General features: G+C 47.4%; 1 protein-coding gene across 5 annotated transcripts in view; it reads right to left on the bottom strand.

The window, feature by feature from the left end:
• Positions 1-962: 962 nt before the first annotated feature.
• MX2 (MX dynamin like GTPase 2) overlaps positions 963-21598 on the bottom strand; it is a 43793-nt gene continuing 23157 nt past the window's right edge. For 4 of the 5 annotated variants that reach the window (XM_015132841.3, XM_077995258.1, XM_015132842.3 and 1 more), the window contains 9 exons: positions 20284-20422; positions 15261-15459; positions 13403-13481; positions 10779-10901; positions 10486-10627; positions 7426-7584; positions 6212-6288; positions 2639-2893; positions 963-1632 (listed from right to left, as the gene is read on the bottom strand). In XM_015132841.3, the coding sequence (XP_014988327.1) occupies positions 1390-1632; positions 2639-2893; positions 6212-6288; positions 7426-7584; positions 10486-10627; positions 10779-10901; positions 13403-13481; positions 15261-15459; positions 20284-20422 (1416 nt within the window). In that variant the 3' untranslated portion in view covers positions 963-1389. 5 annotated transcript variants of the gene reach the window in all.

The following is a 21598-nucleotide window of genomic DNA, read 5'->3' on the forward strand; positions in this document are numbered from 1 at the left end:
CAGCTATAGCAGACTAATACACTAGCATTTGAACACAAATCAAAGAAACCTCTGCAAGAGACCTCTTGGGGACGCTGGTCAAGCTGTGATTTTTGACTTGAACTTTCTTTTCCAATATCTGTTACAGCAAATGAAGAAAGAAATTCATGTAATCTTTCTTGTCTGTGCCCCTGAACAAAGCTGAATGTTTTTGAGGCCCTCTTTTCATCTCAAACTTGGGTTTTAAAACAAATCAGTAATGATATTTATTCTATTGTCTTTTTATTAAGGAATCTATATGTTCATAGTTTGGAACATACAGGAAAACATGAAGAAGAAAATAAAATTACCTGTAATGATGATCACTGGTGTGAAGTTCTCTGTGTGTGTGTGTGTGTGTGTGTGTGTGTGTTCAGAGACAGTCTCGCTCTCACTCTGTCACCCAGGTTGTAGTGAAGGGTGCAGTCATGGCTCACTGCAGCCTTAAAGTCCTGGGCTCAAGGGATCCTCCTGCTTCAGCCACCTGAGTAGCTGGGACTACAGGTGTGCACCACCATGTCTGGCTACTTACAAACCAATTTTTTTTAGAGACAGGGTCTCACTATGTTGCCCAGTCTGGTCTTGAACTCCTGGGCTCAAGCAATCCTCTTGCTTCAGTCTCCAGAGTCACTGGGATTAGAGGTATGAGTCACTGAACCTGCCTACATTTTTAAAAAGTCTCTTTGCTTTATTAAATTCCTCTTCAAGACTTAACAGAGCAATGGTAGCTCATCATAATCAGGGAAACAAGAAGAAAAGAGAATCACTCAGGCTTCTTTCTGGGGGGCAGTGGAGAATCCGGGAAACACAATGACAGTGAACCATGGGAAGCAGGGGGCATGGCCAGTGCATCTGAAAGGGACCAGCTAACGGTCACTAAATGTCCAAGGCCTGGGCTTCGGCGATAGCCTCAGGTATCTCTGTCACTCCACGGCACTCATTCGTTCAGTGAGATGTCATTTATTAAGCAGTTACAATGTTGCAGGTGCTGTGCAAAAGACTGGACATACAAAAGAAGAATTTGACCCGGACCTTCCCACCCTGGGGTCTATAATCTTGTAGGGGGAAGGGAACACAAATGCAAATTAGTAAACAATGAGAGCAGTAGCTTAGGACACTGCAACTGTGTGCTACAGGGCTCAAGGACTAGAGACCCACCCCTTCATGAAGGTCAGGGAAGAGCTGGGTGGTGGAGAGAGCTGAGCCTGTGTGGAGCCCTGATGTATGCTCTGATGCTGAGGGAGCACAGTAGAGATGGACACAGATAGTAACAGAAGAGTGTGGCCCCCAAAGCAGAAGCAGCATCCTGCACCATCTCCCCTCAGAATGAATGAGTATGTACAAGAAAACAACCACAGGCATCGCCGCCCTTCAATGGATCTCTTTGCTGGAGAATTGACAGAGCGCGTGCCGCGCCTGAGTGAGCCGATAAATTCTCTCCTTAAGCATTCTTCTCTTGGTGGCGGTCTCACTCTGCTCTTGAAGCAGCCAGGAATAGCGATTTTTTTCCTGTAGTATCTGCATCATGGCTTTCTGCAAGGAGTCACCATTCTCTCGGAGCATAAAATACTGAATTATAAATGGGATCTGGTTGGCGAGACGTGTGCTGGTTTCCTGGAAGAGGGAGAAAGAAGGGTTTGCTGGAGTGGTCTCAGCCCAAGGCCTGTGGTTGCAGGCAGAAGGCACGGAGTTCTCGGATGGGCATATGGTTGCCTTGTGAAGCCCTGGTGGGCCCGCCCACCTCCACTCCAGTGCTCAGCATCAAGCCCCATGAAGGTTCTATCTGCACTGACTCCTCTTTACTACCAGGCATACCCTCTAGCACTAAGAATCCCCCTGCTAGGCTAGCAAGCCCATACCACCTCTGGGCATCCCCATAGCTCCTCCCTGCTGGAGAGAACCCCCGGCCCAGGACTCCCCTGGCTCCCTTCTGGGTGTGCATCAGGGCCATTTCGAATCCTCCCTCATTCCATCTTCATAGATGCAGCCAGTGTGTCCGGCAGCCAGGTGCCCGGCAGCCAGGTGCCCATGGCTGGGAGACCACTCTATTCTGATTGAGAAAGGGCTTCGGGAGGTGGGTGTCTTTGCAGTTTAAAAGCTATTTTTCCTTCCTGGGCACAGTGATACTTGCATACTGGATAGAAAGTCAGAGGCCAAAAAGTTCATTAGGTCACAAAATCTAGGGAAAGGAAATTTCATTCCTATCTTGTGGGGCTGGCGAGTGTGGCACGTTAGTGCCTTCTGGACACCAAAGAAAGCTGATTCATAGCCATTATCATTGACGTTTGTTGTATTTTGCTGTATTCTGATCATAGTAATTTTGTAATTCATGGACTGCATATGAAATATAAAGAATTTTGGGGTCGGAATTAATTTTGAGTACATGCTCTGCTCACTTTAAAAACTGATTGTGGGGAAATTAATTAAAAATGCCTTCGCAGGGCTCGTGTAAAATTATAAATGAGAAAATATATAAGTAGTTTATCATAGTACAAAAGGGCCTAATACATTGTAGTGGTCCCTCCCTCCTTCCCTCAGCAAAGCCTCTCTAGGTTAGCATAGTCCCTGCTCAACTCTACAAATGCCAGAGAGCGCAGATCCTGCCCCCCGGGGAACTCACGGAGAAGTAGGCGTTCAGGTGGACGCCTATTTCATTAAAGGAGGAAACTGAAGACTCATTAATGGGAAAATGAGAGTTCAACTTCATATTCTGTGAAGGCTTCCCCAGAGGGTTAAAAATCTCTTCTCGGACTTTCTTCACAACAACACTGTAAATCTGATCTTGACAAAAAACAATCTGCTCCATTCTGAACTGAAGTTGGATCATGTTTTCTGCCTTTTCTGTGTGTCTCACTTTTATGTCTTCAATCTTGCTCTGGTTAGATAAGAAAGACAAGCACATTACTTCTTTTTCTTCTTTCCTGTTGGCTTAAACAGATTTGGAAGTACTATGATGCTGAACTCAGAATTAAAACGAATCTGAGGTCAAAGATGTCCTGAGACTTGAAATGGTGATTTTTAGAAAGTCCCACTTCCCCCTTTCTGTCCTTATGAACCTGGTTTCTTCACTCCCCGCTTGCAACATACCTTCTGTCCTGCCCTTTCTTCCTCTCTGGCCATCCCCAGTCCCTCCCACACCACCAGCTTTCTGCTCCTTCATCAGGAACAGGCTTAGTCCATGCTGTTGGGACGGTGTCAGTCATTCCTGGAGTTCTACTTCTGCTGGAATGGTTCCAGTACTGACACTGGGATAACAGTGTGATATACCTGTTTCCCAGGAATCCCAGGGCTCCTACGTCACCCATGCAGTCAAGGAAGAAAGGTTGACTGGGCACGGTGGCTCATGCCTGTAATCCCAGCACTTTGGGAGGCTGAGGAGGGTGGATCACTTGAGATCAGGTGTTCAAGACCAGCCTGGCCAACATCGTGAAACCTCATCTCTACTAAAAATACAAAATTAGCTGGGTGTAGTGGCGAACACCTGTAATCCCAGCTACTTGGGAGACTGAGGCAGGAGAATCACTTGAATCTGGGAGGCAGAGGTTGCAGTGAGCTATCACACCATTGCACTCCAGCCTGGACAACAAGAGTGAAACTCTATCTCAAAAAGGTTGGGTGTGGTGGCTCACACCTGTAATCCCAGCACTGGGAGACTGAGGCAGGTGGATCACCTGAGGTCAGGAGTTTGAGACCAACTTGGCCAACATGACAAAACCCCATCTCTACTAAAAATACAAAAATTAGCTAAGTGTGGTGGCAGGCGCTTGTAATCCCAGCTACTTGGGGGGCTGAGGCAGGAGAATCGCTTGAACCCAGGAGGCAGACGTTGCAGTGAGCCGAGATGGCACCACTGCACTCCAGCCTGAGTGACAGAGTGAGACTTCATCTCAAAAGAAAAAAAAAAAAAAGGAAAGAGGTGATATAGCAGAGAACAGGGATCACAGAGTCACTGCCTCGGACTGAACATTTGTGTCCCCCACCCCCCAATTTACATGTTCAAAACAAAGCAGAAAGGTAATGGTATTGGGAGGTGGGAGGCAATTAATCATGAGGGTAGAGCCTCATGAATGTGACTGAGGCCCTTATAAAGGAACCCCAGAGAGCGCTCTTTCCACCGTGTGAGGGTACACAAGAAGGTGGTGGCCGTCCACAACCTGAAAGAGAGCCCTCACTGCCACCTGACCATGCCCACACACTGATCTCAGGCTCCCAGGTTAATAAGACACATCCAGTTTATGGGACTTTGTGATAGAAGCTTGAACTAAGACTGTTATGTCCTGGCTTTGAGTTTCTTTTTCTTTTTTTTTGTTTTTGAGATGGTGTCTCGCCCTGTTGCCCAGGCTACAGTGCAGTGGCACAATCTCGACTCACTGCAACCTCCGCCTCCCAGGTTCAAGTGATTTTCGGCTAATTTTTGTATTTTTAGTAGACACAAGGGTTTCACTGGGTTGGCCAGGCTGGTCTCGAACTCCTGACCTCAAGTGATCTGCCCGCCTCGGCCTCCCAAAGTGCTAGGATTACAGGTGTGAGCCACCACGCCCGGCCTAGGCTTTTGAGTTTCAAACAGACTTTTTAAAACTGAAAGCAGAAGCAGTGGCTTGAGAGTAAGAGGGTGAGTTTCAGAGGTGAAGTTTCACGGGTGCTGGTTCTTTCTCTCTTTCTTTTCTATTTTTTTAAGTATATGTGACAACTGTCAAAGAAAAATAGAATCTTGGGACCACAAACTTACTATACCAAAGGGAAAGTTAACTGTCTTTCTTTTGTTCCCAAACAGAAGCTGTGATTTCACACGCACACTTTATCCAATGTAAAATGTAGATTTACTGAGCGCGAGATGAATGCATGATTGACTTGCCCTCCACGCCTTTCTTTTCACATATAACATGTAGATTCATTGAGTGCTGGTCAGAGTCTTACAAGAGTGTGACCTCTGCCTCACTGCCTACCCTCCTTCTTTCTTCCCCGCTTGCTCTTTCCTTTTCAAATACTGAAGTTCCTCTAAACCCTCGTTAGGAAAAGCACAGGTCACAGATCGCACTGGGACTTGTGTTTCTTTTTCCCAGGTACATCCTCGACCTGGGCAAAATAAACCTCGGATTGAGGCAGATCTGCCTCAGTCACTTTTCGGTCTATACAACGATGGACGGTAGACCCTCTGGCAGTAGAAGCGGCCTGTGCTGCACTCCTCAAGATTTGTGACGCAGGAGGCAACGCGCCCCCCAGGCTCTGATGTGGCTCTGGGGAGTGTGCGGGCCATGGCCTTGGAGAGCCCCGTAGTCCCTGGTATGGAGCCGGGAGCTGTTGCAAGGATGTGTCTATCCAAGGGCAGCACAAAAGAGGTGAAGAGCCGTGGTGGATGCCAGAGTTCCCATGGCCCAGAGCAGTCAGGCCTGCAGCAGAGTGCTTCATGTGTCCTGGCAGGGGTTGGCAGGAGCTCAGGGACCAAGGGGACCAAGGTCTGGGAAGGACAATGGACATCTTGGTGACTGGGGACCAGGCAGGTCACCCACCCCATGAGCAGGCACCTGGGACGCAGACACAGCCCCTGAGAAAGTGGGCGAGAGTCAGAACTGAGATTTAATTTTTACCAACAGGCCAAAAGGGTGAAAGAAGAAATTAATTTACATGACGGAAAAATGACAGAAATTGTCCTTCTTGCTTGCCTGCACTAAGGAATGAGATTTCAATCCACGAGCCCAGGCCTGGGCAGAAGAGGAATTTTATTTAGAGCCCATGTGGCACATGCCCTCTCTTGCCTTTGCTGAAGGTAACTCAGGGAAGAGTTGCTAAGTAGAAACCCACAGAGCAACATCTTTGAGTCAAACATACAAACTTGGGAGTAGGACCAGTGAACAACGCTGTGCTTTATGCTTGAAAAAGATTCAGCCTACCAGCTCGTCCTAGGTGGAGCCCCATGTCCTGCGCGAGGTCATGCAAAACAGATGGCAGGGGCACAGGCCTCCTTTCATTTCCCCTGGGGAGTGAAGCCTCCTCCTGAGCAGAAGCCAAGCAGGCAGATGCTCCTGGAGTCGCCAGCCCCGCCAGCCCCACCAGCCCCACCAGCCTGCCGTTGCATCCCTGGCCTCATGGTTCCAAACGACAGGGTTCCAAACGACAGGGAACAGATCCAGCTTCTCTCAAGGTTAAACAGCCAGTGGTCCAGGTGACTAGCAAGTGAACTCTGGGCGCTTACCTGAACAGTATGGTTAAGGTTGAAGAATTCACCAAAATGTTTTTTGGCCATGTTAACGAAAGCTTGCCGGATAATTTCTGACCAAAAAAAAAAAGAAAAAAGAAAACATCAGTAAAACACAAGCAGAAATAAAAGGGTTAAAGACACAGGGAGGATGACTGATGATACCCTGACCCATTCCAGGAGACTGAGTTTCCTAGGCCTGCAGACCAAGATAGGAGAGGGTGAGATGTCATTCCAGGGACATGCAGTCCAGCCCTCGTGCAGCCTGGGCAGGTCCCGTCCGTTTCCCGTGCCTGTGTGCACGTTAACCTCTGACTATTCCTCACATCATCAGGGGTCCGCAACCCCCGGGCTGGACCAATTCCAGTCCACGTCCGGCAGATGTGCAGTGAGCTAGTGAGCATTGCTGCCTGAGCCCCACCTCCTTTCACATCTGCAGTGGCACCAGATTCTCACAGGTGCACAAACCCTATTGAGAACTGCGCATGCGAGGGATCTAGGTTGCGTGTTCCTTATGAGAAACTCATGCCTGATGATCTGTCTCTGTCTCCCATCACTCCCCTGGTGGGACCGTCTAGTTGCAGGAAGACAAGCTAAGGGCTCCCACCATGATGAGGATTCTACATTATGATGAGCTGTGTAATTATTTCATTATATATTACAATGTAATAATCATAGAAATAAAGTGCACAATAAATGCAATGCAGTTGAATCATCCCAGAGCCATCCCTCTCGCCCCTCACCGGCCTGTGGAAAAATTGTCTTCCATGAAAGCAGTCTCTGGTGCCGTAAAGACTGGGGACCGCTGCCTTACACAGCTGTGTTGGGGGCTGCGTATGATACAGAGGAAGCACTTGTGCACCCTCTGCCTGTCCCCTAAAGACAAGAGAAACCATCTTCCCCACGTCCTCCGTATGTTTGAAGGACAGCGATGGAAAGTGCCTACCGCACTCAGCATGCTTCCCCATCTCCTAGAAACCTCAGTACGAGTTCTCAGGCAGAAGGGCAGAATCTGCAGCTCTGACCAGCTCCCAGGCCTTGCCAGTGCTGCTGGCTCACAGACCACACCAAGTAGCAATCTAGCACACCAGTGAGCTGGTCTGCAGGCAGGCTGTGTTTGGTAACTCCATTCCAATCTCTTCCTCCAAGGCATTGGGGTCTATGGAAGGTACGAGAGTGATGGTTTGGGAGTCCTGCATGAAAGTCCTCACCCACGGCTTTCTGGAGCATGCTAAGGGCGGGCTCCACCAGGTGCTGGATGTACTGATGCACGATGGTCTCAAATGTCTTGTAGTTGACAAATCCCAGAAGTTCCTTGCCTCGATACTGCTTTTCATATTTTTCAACTTCTTCATGGATAATATTTTTAACTGCAACATCAAACAGACCTCCACGGTGAATTCTAATAATTCTGCAGACTTTGTAAAGCTAGCAACAGTTTTTTAAAGTCTTGCTCCCCACTGCACGCAGAGGCAGTGTTGCAAAGTGAAGTTTTGTTCACAATGAGAAAAATATTCATGGTCTAATAACAGGAGTTTAAGAAATACTGACTTTTGGGAAACAAAAATCTTATTCTATGAAACTGTGTTTCAATTGAAAGTCATCACCCCAAGAGAGAAGTTACTATTTCTAACTGGTAGGAACAACAAAACAAAACAAAACAAAACCAAAACAAAAAAAACCTGCTTAGAGGCCAGGTGTGGTGGCTCATGCCTGTAATATCATCACTTTGGGAGGTCGAGGTGGGAGGATCATTTGAGGCCAGGAGTTCGAGACCAGCCTGGGCAACATAACAAGATCCTGTCTCTACAAAAATAAAAACAGATTAGCCAGGCATGGTGGTGTGTGCCTCTAGTCCCAGCTATCTGTGAGTGATCGCACCACTGCACTCCAGCCTGGGTGACAGCAAGAGCCTGTCTCTGAAAAATAAAAACAAAACTAAACACGAAAATCTGATCAGTTAAATGAATATGGAAAATTAATCTTGTACCCCTCACCTCCTAAGCATACAGCTACAGATTACAGTTGGAGGGATCTTACCACGGAGGTAAATAGTGCTGTTTTCTCCAAGTGCCAGAACAAAAACACAACAGCATACACACAATGAGATGGTTTGGCTCTGTGTCCCCACCCAAATCTCATCTCAAATTGTGTTTGGCTCTGTGTCCCCACCCAAATCTCATCCCAAATTGTGTTTGGCTCTGTGTCCCCACCCAAATCTCATCCCAAATTGTGTTTGGCTCTGTGTCCCCACCCAAATCTCATCCCAAAAATTGTGTTTGGCTCTGTGTCCCCACCCAAATCTCATCTCAAATTATAATCCCCATGTGTCAAGAGAGCAAGTGAAGACACTTTGGGGAGCAGTGACCCCAGGTCCTGCCCTGGTGGATGAGCATGCTGCAACCCCTGGGCAGGGGGAGCTCCCTGGGACTTGGAGGTGGTTTGTGGGTTAGCATGCCAAGGCAAGACAGGTCACACCAGGAAATTGATAAGGTCTCCTGGTGGGAGGTGATTGGATCATGGGGGTGGTTTTTCTCATGCTGCCGTCATGATCATGAGTTCTCACGGGATCTGATAGTTTAAAAGTGTTCGGGGGCTGAGAGTGGTGGCTCATGCCTGTAATCCCAGCCCTTTGGGAGGCAGAGGAGGGCAGATCACCTGAGGTCAGGACTTCGAGACCAGCCTGGTCAACGTGGTGAAACCCCATCTCTACTAAAAGTATAAAAATCAGCTGGGCATGGTGGCACACAACTGTAATCACAGCTACTTGGAAAGCTGAGGCAGGAGAATTACTTGAACCTGGGAGGCTGAGGTTGCAGTAAGCCGAGATCACACCACTACACTGCAGCCTGGGCAACAAGAGTGAAACTCCGTCTCAAAATAAATAAATAAATAAAGTGTTTGGCAGCTCTCCCCTTGCTCTCTCTCCTGCCACCTTGTAAAGAAGGTGCTTGCTTCTCCTTTGTTTTCTGCTATAATTGTAAGTTTTCTGAGGCCTCCCCAGCCATGTGGAACTGTGAGTCCATTAAACCTCCTTTCTTTATAAATTATCCAGTCTCAGGTAGTTTTTTATAGCAGTGTGAAAATGAACACACACACACACACACACACACACACACACACGCCCTACTGGCACCTGGGCTGGAGCACATGGGAATCGAAACTTTGCCAGGTGAAGCCAGCAGGCTCTTGTCAAACCAGGGATCTCCCTGGTCTTGAATTAGGGGCAAAGAGAAGGAGGACTGGGATGAGTGGAATTGTTTGGGTGACCTGAGCACATTTTAGCACTTAAAATACTGCTACTTCATCTAGTCTTTACTTATTGTTGAAACTAGATCATCATACCCTAGACCTTCCAGAGGGGGAGATGGTAAATGATTTCATGTGGACTCCCCCCTCCCGTGGTCCCCTGGCACCCATGTTGAGCTCTGTCTTAATACCACCAAAATAAATAAGTATCCCAGGTCACTTTTTCTACCAGGCTGAGGTTTAGCTGCTACTAACGAAGGCTTTGTGTCTGGTGTGTCCACAACAGGCACTATGGCCAGCCAGCAGCTGTGCACTCAACTCAGTGGCTGGAGAGCCTTCATGTGGGGCTGGCCCCCAGAGTCATCTGGACCTCTGCTTTGGGCACAGGCTTCCCTCCAGGCACTCAGAATAGCGGCCCTGAGGTAACCTGGGCTGCTCTGCGAATTCCTCAGGTGGACATGGAATGCCATTTAGCCTCAAAACCAAGAAGCAAGGCCAGGCACAGAGGCTGACATCTATAATCCCAGCACTTTGGGAGGCTGAGGCAGGTGGATTGCTCGAGCCCACGAGTTCAAGAGCAGCCTGAGCAATGGTGGTGAAAACCTGTCTCTACAAAAAAGTACAAAAATTAGCTGGGTATGGTGGTTCACACCTGTGGTCCCAACTACTCAGGAGGCTGAGGTGGGAGGATCACTTGAACCCGGGAGGTTGAGGCTGCAGTGAGCCATGATTGCGCCACTACACTGCAGCCTAGGCAACAGAGGGAGACCCTGTCTCAACAAAACAAAACAAAACCAAGACGCAAGAGGACGCCAGAGGCAGTGGAATTGCCCTGTGTTGAGTTGCTGAGGTCAATGCCCCATATTTCTGGGTCTTGGTCCTTGAGGGACAGTTGCTGATCACCAAGCATTTCAGAGTCTTGGATGGGGGTGTTCTGCTCTGGGCACACTTATGTGCTGGACATAGCCTCCAGTCTAGGTAAATACCACCCTGTTTTGCGGGCAGCCCTGCCCAGAACTTACCTTTTTGGGTATTAGTTGCAAGTATGCCTATCCAGTTTTTAAAATCCTCTCTGATTTTGTTGTATAAACGGGTCTCGTTCTCCCTTACAACTTCTTCTCCTTCTATTAACTTTTCGATGTCCTGATTAAACATCTTGATTTTCTGAAAATGGTATAAAGTCAACAGTCTGTGCTGAAATCATATGAAAGAACTGGGACCGGCGTTGTAAGGAGATGTCCACCCACATGCCTCATCTCATGGGTGAGGAGGGGGAAGGACACAGTGTCACGTGGAGGCCCGCGGAAGTCCTCACCTCAATCAGAAAGAACATCTTGTCGGCATCCTGGCTGGGGATGTCAGCACCGCAACGCCGCAGCTCCTCGGTCGCCTTCTGGTGGCTCTCCCTTATTTGTTCTTCTAACAACGGGAGCGATTTCTAAAGAAAACAATTGCAAACAATCAAACTATGGCTTAAGAGATTGGCCAACACATTTCTTTGGTATATGGGTAGGAACCCTTTAAAGCATGCAGGAAGATCTGGAATTTTTGTTATTTTGTGAATCTCAGTGAGATGGAAACCAGCCAAGGAGCCCAAAGAGAGTTTTGCATGCAACAGCTTGGCATGTCCCACAGCTTGGACGGCTTGGCTCGGAATTTTGCATTCTGCTGTGCAATTGGAGTGGTGAGGAATCGGGTGGTGGACAGTTTTTACTTTTGTTTTGTGGTGGTTGTTTGATTTGGCTTGGTGCCTTGTAATTCCAGAATAAGAACACTTGAATATAATGTGCAATGTCTTAGTAAAATGGGATTTTTGGTGACAATGTGAGTGTTATAAACTGAAAAACACTGTGTCTTGGGGTTGGTGACACACTCCACACCTCATTTAATCCCCACACTGTCGTCTGCTGCTGCCAGTTTTTTGTCAGAGAAGAAACTAAAGCTCAGAGAATCCAATTACTTGCTATCTTCACAGACCTAGTGAGCAGCAGTGGCCAATCGCAACCTGCCTACCAACTCCCCAACCCTGCTCATAAACACTGCAGGTGAAGACACCGTGGGGAGCAGTGACCCCAGGTCCTGCCCTGGTGGACGAGGATGCTACAGCCCCTGGGCAGGGGGAGCTCCCTGGGACTTGGAGGTGGTTTGTGGGTTAGCATGCCAAGGCAAGACAGGTTATGCCAGGAAATTGATAAGGTCTCCTAGGCTCTTTTTTGGGAGACAGTTTGTATCTGTAGGCAAAGTGTATTACCTTCTGATATTTCAAATTGTCATTGTTACAATTCAGTCGATTTAACATTTAAAAATTAATTTAAAATATTATACATTTTAAATTAAAATATTTGTGTTGAAAAAAGTTATAAAAATACAACATTTTTATTTTTGCAAAAACCAGATGTTTTTCTCAATTAGACAGGGATATAGCTTTCAGAAACCTCTTCTGCAAACTTAGTGAATTCCACTGGAATCAGTGATTCTCAAAGTTTGTTCCCAGGAAGACCTGGGAACGTAGAAATGCAAATCCACAGGTCTTACATCTAAGTCAGAAACTCTGGGTCTGGGACCCAGGAATCTAAATTTTTTTTTTTTTTTGAGACGGAGCCTCACTTTGTCGCCCAGGCTGGAGTGCAGTGGCGTGATCTCAGATCACTGCAACCTCCACCTTCTGGGCTCAAGCCATTCTCCTGGCTCAGCCTCCCAAGTAGCTGGGACTACAGGTGCACAACACCACGCTGGCTAATTTTTGTATTTTTAGTAGAGACCGGGTTTCACCATGTTGGCCAGGCTGGCCTCGAACTCCTGACCTCAGGTGACCCACCTGCCTCAGCCTCCCAAAGTGCTGGGATTACATATGTAAGCCACCATGCCCAGTGTGCCCAGCAGAATCTAAATTGTAACAAACTTTCCAGGTAATTCTTGTATACCTTAAAGTTGGAGAACCACTGGCTCCTTCCAACCAAATTTTCTTTGAGTATGTGCTTCCTGGCTCAAGTAAGTCATTGCTTTTGTTTAATACACAATTTAGCATGGGCCAAGTCCTAGGATCTGGAATAATCTTTGCTCAAAGGGTAAACCTAAATCTTCCCATGTTGCTTGGCCTCATTTGTGAAGGTTTAGGCAAGCATTAAAAATATTCAATTTCTCAATAACCACCAAACCGAAGTTTTTCTATAATTGATGATGTCATGAGTCCCTTGTCTGTAGTTGTCTGCTTTTGAGAATCCATAAAAATGGATTTGTTTCTTACAAACCAATTATTTCTTAGAAGTTTGAGGCTACAAGAATTTTTTTTTTTTTTTTTTTTTAAGACAGAATTTTGCTCTTGTTGCCCAGGCTGGAGTGCAATGGCACGATCTCGGCTCACTGCAACCTCCACCTTCCGGGTTCGAGTGATTCTCCTGCCTCAGCCACCTGAGTAGCTGGGATTACAGGCATGTGCCGCCATGCCCAGCTAATTTTGTATTTTTAGTAGAGATGGAGTTTCTCTATGTTGGTCAGGCTGGTCTTGAACTCCTGACCTCAGGTGATCCACCGGCCTCAGCCTCCCAAAGTGCTGGGATTACAGGCATGAGCCACCATGTCTGGCAATAAAAATTTTTTTTTACCAGGAAGTATTAACAACATATTGAAAAAAGACAACTTGCTCGCTCAGTGGTCAGTCCTTTTTATATTGCTAAACTGGTATTACAATTTGTTTCCTTCTCTTCCCCCTCCCCACCTCTGCTGACCAATTCAACCCTTTGTTTTAACACTATGTACTTGTTGCTTCCCAGTTTGGAAGTTCTTCCTGTGAGCCTATGACGGTGAGTGAGACAGTTTTCAGAGGGTACTTGTTTGCTTGTTTGGACAGAACAGTGGGGCATCTTAGCCAATTCCAGAGCAAGAGAGTGACTTGGGCATGCTGTATTGATCACTTGTCACCCAACCCACGTGGCTCACTTGGATGTGCGTGATGAGTTCAGCGGTAAGTCTTTCTGCCAGTCGGGGAACCGTGGCTGACCCCTCCTCCAGCAGAACTCTGAAACGAGACAGACACTCATGCATTCAGGAAGGACTTGTGTAACATCTTGCTAGTACCGGGCTTTGTATGTGGTAGGTGAGCCCAGCTCCCTGGGGCAACACTTGCCATCAGAAAAGCCAGGTGGTGCATGAGCAAGACACTTGCCACCAGCCTGTACCCAAGCAAGTGTGGGCCAGGAAGCCTCCTTCCCTTCTCCCTTTCTATCATCCCCACAAATTCATGAGGTAGGTCATCTTAGCTACAGGAAAACAAACCAGCCTCATGGAGATTAACTGAGTTGCCCGGATTAGTATTTTATTTCTCATCACCAAAGTACGGTGCTTACTAAGTGCCGGGCACCAATCTAAGGGCTTTATAAATATTAACACATTTAGTCATTTAACAACCCACTTTAGAGCAAGAAAGACTGAGACACAGAAAGGTTAAGCAGCTTCCTGCATTTGCTTGCTGCAGCCACACAGCAGGCAGCGTGGCTGCAGCGTGTTTGCCAATAGCAGGAATTTAGGATGAAGCACACAGGATTATTCCCTAGCACTGCCAGTGCCTCTCACTGCAAGGGCCGGCTCTCAATGCAAGGATTTCAGATTTCCCAAAGACCTTGAGAAGCGGTTCACAAAGGGAGGTCCCTGAACTGGCAACATTAGCCTCAACCAGGAGGAACCTGTTAGAAGCAAAAGTCTTGGGCCCCTCCCCAGACCTCAGGGCAGGGCAGAGCTAGCGCTGTTTTAAGGAACTCTCCAGAGAGTCTGCTGCTCACTCAGCATGGAGAACCGTGGGCCTGATTATTTTGAAATCTCCCAGCTCGAGGAGGAGAGTTTACTTCTCCTCATGTCCTCTAGGGCTATTGAAAACAGCATGTTTAATCCACTCAGAGCAGGAGCAGAGAGGAAGAAAGAAGGAACCGGGTGGTATTCACTGAGTGCTGGCTGCTGGCGCTCAAGACCTTTGTGTATGTCGTGTTATTTAATCCTAACCACATCTTGGAGAAGATGGAAAAGACAAAATTCAGAGAAGGTGGCCCATATTGTAAGATCACATAGTTAGCAAGCAGCAGACCTGCTCCGCCCAAATTCACTGTTTTCCCATTAGTTCTCCTTCAAGCAGGAATGACCTGTGTGCTGCTGGATCATTCAGGAATAACAAGTTCCAGAATGAAGGAGGAAAGAGCTCCATTCAATGGGGAAAATCCCAGTGTCCTACAAACTACAGAGTCTCTATAGGATGATTTCTATTTAATAAAACCAGTTATTATTAAATTTCTATGTAATAAAAACAAGTGATGTGCTGGCGAATGACTGTGGGCACTGGAGGCTCTAAGAACGTGGAGAGTTCCATAGAGCAGGTTTTCCTGTGTGCCACTTACAGTGGTAAACACGGGTTCTGGAAGTTAGGAGCTCTGTGTTCAGTCCTGCTCCCATTCACTGTTTGACCTCATTATTCTTATCTATGAACATGGGGGAAACTTCACCTGCCTTATGTATCTCTTAATAAAAGGACTCAAATCAGAAAGCAAGTGAAAACATTTTGGAAAACCAAAGTGTTCTATGCTTTACTTCATGACACATTCCAGTTTTTAATCAGCACCATCATTAGAATCTAAAAAAAACAATGATGTGTCTAAATAAGCCAAGAAATTTAACACCAAAATAAGGTGAGGCTAGGTTATACTACCTTGTGTAATTTGTGCATATACTTTGGTCATCATCCGGGCCAACTCTGGCAGATGGGCTGGCTTTTCATGGAGTCTAATTCCAGGACTTTCCTGAAGAGTCTCACCTGAAACATGGATGTGTTTGAAAGAATGTAATCTCTTTCTTGGTTGCCTCTGCCAAACTCAGTCTGTTGATGATCTCCTGCTGGCCCCGGCACTTCACGATCATGTAGCCCTTCTTGAGGGGGTATGTGAGGTTCCGTACCACATTAATGATGCTTTTCTCAGTGCCCCTGTCCATTAGATCTGGTTTGGTCAGGATCCCTGTGAGATGGTTAAAGAAGGGAAATGGAAAGGTCATTGATCCCCTCAAATAGATTTGACTCCTACTGGGCTATGGACTCCTTTTTTGGCCAGCAAGGTCTTCTGTAGTCTTGATCCTCCAGTGCCTCACTCCCTCCTCATTCCCTCATCACCCCTCTTCTTTGCATTTCTTTTGGTTCAGTATCTCACCCTCTCACTCAGTTCATTCGTCCTGGATAGTTGACTTAACAAATAGTTCTTGGATGCCTACTGGGTGCCCAGCACTAAGGCAGCATGCATGGTTAGCATGAACTGGCTCCATGCACCATGTTTCCAAGAACGCCTCATTCCCTAATGAGGGGAGTCCCTTTCTAGTGTCTCCTGAACCGACTCACTCAGCTCCCTCTTGTGGGTACCTTCTCTGATCTCCTCCTCCCCACTTTCCTCTCCCCCTCCTCTGTCCCCACTCCTTCCTGCTTGCACTGGATAGAAAACTTTGAATTCCAAGTGCTTTTTTTTTTGTTTATGTTGCTTGAGTGTCAGCCACTGCATTTCTTGTTTGTGTGTGTTGAAAAGCCCTTCCTTTCTTTCTTCCTTCCTTCCTTCCTTCCTTCCTTCCTTCCTTCCTTCCTTCCTGTCTTTCTTTATTTCCTTCTTTCTTTCTTTCTGACAGAGTCTTGCTCTGTCACCCAGGCTGGAGTGCAGTGGCTTGCTTCAACCTCCACCTCCCCAGTTCAAGCGATTCCCCTGCCTCAGCCTCCTGAGTAGCTGGGACCACAGGCGTGTGCCACCACGCCCAGCTAATTTTTGTATTTTTAGTAGAGATGAGGTTTCACCATGTTGGCCAGGCTGGTCTCAAACTCCTGACCTCATGATCCACCCACTTCAGCCTCCCAAAATGTTGGGATTACAGGCATGAGCCACCGTGCCCAGCCTTATTTCCTGCTATTTTGTCCTTCGTTTTAATTTGTGGATAAGTCTGGCTATCTGGTCTACTATTCCTGAACCTCTCTCTCCAGATAAATTAATCTAGTAATATACAAGAAATAAAGAAGAGTGGATATTGATAAGGGCCACACAGAGAGTTAACATAAAGTGATGTGCTGGCAAATGACTGTGGGCAGAGATATGTGGTGTAGTCTCCGGTTGGGTGGACAGGGAGGGCCTCTCTCAGAAGGCAACATTTGGACTGAGATCTGAATGAAGGAAGGAGTCAGCCTAGTGGGGATGGAGAAGGAGCACTCCAGACCCTGGGTGAGAGGGAGCAGGGATGGCAGAGCCATATTGAAGCGTCATGAGCAAGGCAGAGCGTCATGACAGAGGCAGGCAGGACCAGGTCACATGGGGCTCTGCTTTCTAAATAAAGGAGTCTGGGGTTTATATGCATGTGAAACAGCAGCAGGAGAGAATGTAAACAGGGAAGGGCATGACTTGATTGACATGTTTGAAAGCCAGTGGAGAGGGCACTGCCATGGGCAAGGTGAGTGCTAGAACAGCAGGAGAATGTTTGAGCAGTACAGGCAGGAGACCATGGTGGCTTGGTCTAGGCAGTGACAGTGGAGATGGAGAGGAGTGGATGGATTTGGCACCCATTTTGGAGGCAGAGTCACCAGGACTTCAGATACATTGGACTTGGAGGCAAGGGGAGGGAGGACTCAAATGGGACTCTTTGATTTGGCTTTAGAACTGGGTGGGTGGATGGTTTCTGTGAATGAGGTGGGGAAGCCTTGGGGAGGAGGAGAATCAGGATGGAGTATGAAACCAAGAGTTCTGTTTTGGTCATGTTTAACTGGAGACATCGACCAGACAGCCAAATGGAGTTGTCCAGTTAAGCAAGGTCAAGGTTACAGATACAGATTTGGGAGTCACTGGCATGTAGATGGAATTACAAACCACAGCCAGATAAGATCACTGAATGTGACGATTTGTTGATAGAAGGAGAGCCCAGAACCAAGTTTTCCATATTTAGAGGCCTGAGAATTGAAGAGACATGAAAACAAGGAGTCTGAGAATGTGACTTCCAGCTGGCCAGTGATGGAAGCGACCTGAGAGAGAGAATGGTGAAGGAAGGAGGGAGGTTCAGGAAGGAGGGAGTGGGCAACTGGGGTGACTGCTGCTGAGAAAGGAAAGGCTAGGACAGAGATGTGACCATGTGCTCCTCAGTGCAGAGGGTGTGGGTGACCTCGACAGGAGCAGTCTCTGTCTCAAGAGGGGACAGGAGCTCAGCTGAAGCCGAGGGAGTAGACAGCATCCATTTAGCAATGGATGGGTGGGGAACCAGCTTAGTGAGGGCCTGAAAATATTGACCCACTGTTGTTTTTGAAACTTGATATTCTCTAAGCCACATCAAATTTGCTCTATTCTCATCCTTTGGGAGTATTGTGTAGATAGTCATTCAATTTTCTTTCTTTTCTTTTCTTTTCTTTTTTTTTTTTTTTTTTTTTTTTTTGAGACAGAGTCTCACTCTTTCACCAGGCTGGAGTGCAGTGGCATGATCTTGGCTCACTGCAACCTCCATCTCTCAGGTTCAAGTGATTCTCGTGCCTCAGCCTCCCGAGTAGCTGGGATTACAGGCATGTGCCACCACGACCGGCTAATTTTTTGTATTTTTAGTAGAGACGGGGTTTCACTGTGTTGGCCAGGGTGGTCTCGAACTCCTGACCTCAGTTGATCCGACCGCCTTGGCCCCCCAAAGTGCTGGGATTACAGACATGAGCCACCGCTCCCGGCCTCAATTTCCTTTCTAAAAGAAATGTAAAATACACGTAACTCAAGTCTGCAAGGGAATAATTCAACTAATAAAAATAGGATGTTCCCCCCACTCTGTCTTTAGCTACCTTGTTTTTTTAAAAAAATAAGTTCTTTAAAAAATGGTAATAAAATCTACATAAAGTGAATTTTCCTATTTTAGCCAGTTTATAGTTAGGTATAATTAAGTACATTTACATTGTTGTGTAACCATCACCACCGTCCATCTCCAGAACTTTTCCATCTTCCCAAACTGAAGCTCTTCACCCATTAAACAACAATTTCCCACTTCCCCTCCCTCCGGTCTTGGGCAACCACCATGCTACTTTGTCTGTATGAGTCCAACTATTCTAGGGACCTCAAATAAGGTAGAATCATCCAGTGTTTGTTCTTTTCTGGGTGGAATTTCACTTAGCATAATGTCCTTGAAGTTCACTCATGTTGTTGTGTGTTTCAGAATTTCCCTCCTTTTTAAGGCTAAATAATACTGTTTTACATGTATGCCACGCTTTATTGATCCATCCATCCATCTGTAAACACTTGGGTTGCTCCCACCTTTGGGCTATTGTGAATAATGCTGCTATGAACATGAGTCTCTTTCTCTTTTAAGCCTAGCACACTTTTCTCTATTTCTATACTTGAGCTAGAATGCATAGAAAATTTGCATTTCTGTGGGATGGAGCTGGAGGCCATTATCCTTAGTAAACTAACCCAGGAACAGAAAACCAAATGCCACAAATTCTCACTTATAAGTGGGAGCTAAATGATGAGAACACATGAACACGTAGAGGGGAGCAACAGACACTAGGGCCTGTCAGAAGGTGGAGGAGGGAGAGGATCAGGAAAAATAACTAATGGGTACTAGGCTTAATACCTGGGTGATGAAATCATCTGTACAACAAACCCCCATGACACAAGTTTCCCTGTGTAACAAACCTGCACATCCTGCACATGTACCCCTGAACCTAAAACAAAAGTTAACAATAAAATAAAATACCCCAAGTTGAAAAAAAAAAAAAGAAAACGTGCATTTATTTCACAATATTGTTTTGGGCTATACTAAGAGCAGATCATGTATATCCCATGACTATAGTGATTGACTGAATTTATAATCATAATAGCTGGCTGGGGGCTGTGTTTCACACCTGTAATCCCAGCACTTTGGGAGGCTGAGGCAGGTGGATCACCTGAGATTGGGAATTTGACACCTGCCTGGCCAAGACAGTGAAACTCCATCTCTACTAAAAATACAAAAATTAGCCAGGCGTGATGGCATGTGCGTGTAGTCCCAGCTACTTGGGAGGCTGAGGCAGGAGAATCGAACCCGGGAGGCAGAGGTTACAGTGAACCTAGATCATGTCACTGCACTCCAGCCTGGGGGGCAGAGTGACACTCTGTCTCAAAATAATAATAATAGCTAATATTTATTGATAACTATTGATTATCTGAGTTTGTGGCAATGAGAGGACCAGAAAACTGACTATTAAAAAGTAGTACTAAGTTTCCTTGGAGATGTTAATATTCAAATAGATCCTTTTTTTTTTTAACTTTTTTTCTTTTCTTTCTTTTCTTCAACGTTAACTTTGTTGACATGCTCAGGTCCATCTACTGAGTAGATGATATTACCTACTTCAGCCCTCAATAAGCCATTCCTAAGGAACAAGCACAGTAGCACTTGTATTCAGCACAGGACACACGGCATATGATACGTTCCAGGATCTTCCAAAGACATGCAGCAACCCTCCCTCCCTTCCCATCCATGCCCTGGAAGCTTGGTTCTTTTTTTTTTTTTTTTGAGATAGAGTCTTGCTCTGTCACCCAGGCTGGAGTGCAGTGGCGCGATCTTGGCTCACTGCAAGCTCCGCCTCCCGGGTTCACGCCATTCTCTGCCTCAGCCTCCCGAGTAGCTGGGACTACAGGTGCTCGCCACCACGCCTGGCTAATTTTTCTTGTATTTTTAGTAGAGACCGGGTTTCACCATGTTAGCCAGGATGGTCTCGATCTCCTGACCTCATGATCCACCCACCTCGGCCTCCCAGAGTGCTGGAATTACAGGCTTGAGCCACCGCGCCCGGCCGCTTGGTTCTTTTCTCTTACCGATGGTCCTGTCCCCTTCCGGGTCCACCTCGTGAGCCATGCTCAGTGCCTCCGTGGTGGCAATGTCCACGTTACAGGGAACCACCACCAAGTTGATCGTCTGCTGCCTCTGGATGTATCTCTTGATGAGAGCCTTGATCTGATGCCAAAGAATCACACAAAAAAAGAGCACATGTCTCGCTTCTGGTCACCCAGCCACACGGCCAGGCAGACAGGCATGATGGCGCAAAGGCAACACCGTCCCACAGCGTGACTCTGGGCTTTGCTGGGCCGAACCCCGTCCTGGGAACGCCTGCCCCAGCGGCCCTGCCCTGGTCTCTGATGATCTCCCACTTGTCCTTCAAAGCCCATGGCTGGCGTATCTTCTTTCCCGAAGACCCCCTGCATTGAGCATACGCCCCCAGAGCCTTACAGCCCAGGAGGTGAGACAAGCCATAAACACAATGGAGACATATCAGGGAGGGCAAGTGGAAAGGAAAGGGCCAGGCACCCCTGGTAGGGCAGCCCTGCAGCAGAAACCTGGGAGGAATGAGGGATGCCCTCTTCAGAGAGCCAGGCACACAGAGCCCTGGGCAGTGGGAAGCGTGTGTGCACACGCAAGAGTCCGGGCAAAAGTGGGCCGGAGGGACCAAGGGCCGCAGAACCCAGATGTGGTGGGGTGGAGCGAGGGGCCATGGTGCAGTGACAGGAAATGTGGTCCATGAAGTAGGGGGGTTGGATCCCATGGGACCTTGGAACTTTTACACTGATTGACATAGGAGCCGCTGGGGAACTTTAAGGAGTGACAGCATCGGACTTGAGCCTTAAAACACAAGAGCTACGTGGGGAACACTCTTGGGAAGGGTGCTGCCCAGAAGGGCAGAGGCAGAGAAACCCAGCAGGAGGCCAGCAGAGGCAATAACCCGGGTCTGAGATGGCAGCAGCTTGGGTGAGGGTGCTGGTGGAAGTGGGAGGAGACGTGGGCCTGGGCGTGTTATTTGAAGCAGAGCCAGTAGGCTTTGGACTGGATGTGTCGCGTGAGAGGAGGAGAGAAGGGAGGCTGACCCCAGTGGTCGTGGCCTGAGCCACTGTGAGGATGGAGGTGCCACTGTCGGAGATGGGGATGTCTATGGGGCAGGCAGATGTCGGGGGGAAGATTGGGTGTTGCTTGGACCTACTGAGTTTCTGATTAGATGCTCAAAGGGTGATGGTGAATCAGCAGCTGGAGATAGGAGCCTGGATTTCAGGGGAGAGAGCTGGGCTTGAAATAATGATTTAGGAATCGCTGAAGTGGTATTTACAGTCATGAGACTGGACTGTAGCCCAGGAACATAGC

The sequence above is a fragment of the Macaca mulatta genome, chromosome 3 (assembly GCF_049350105.2).
Source record: "Macaca mulatta isolate MMU2019108-1 chromosome 3, T2T-MMU8v2.0, whole genome shotgun sequence".
Lineage (NCBI taxonomy): Eukaryota > Metazoa > Chordata > Mammalia > Primates > Cercopithecidae > Macaca > Macaca mulatta.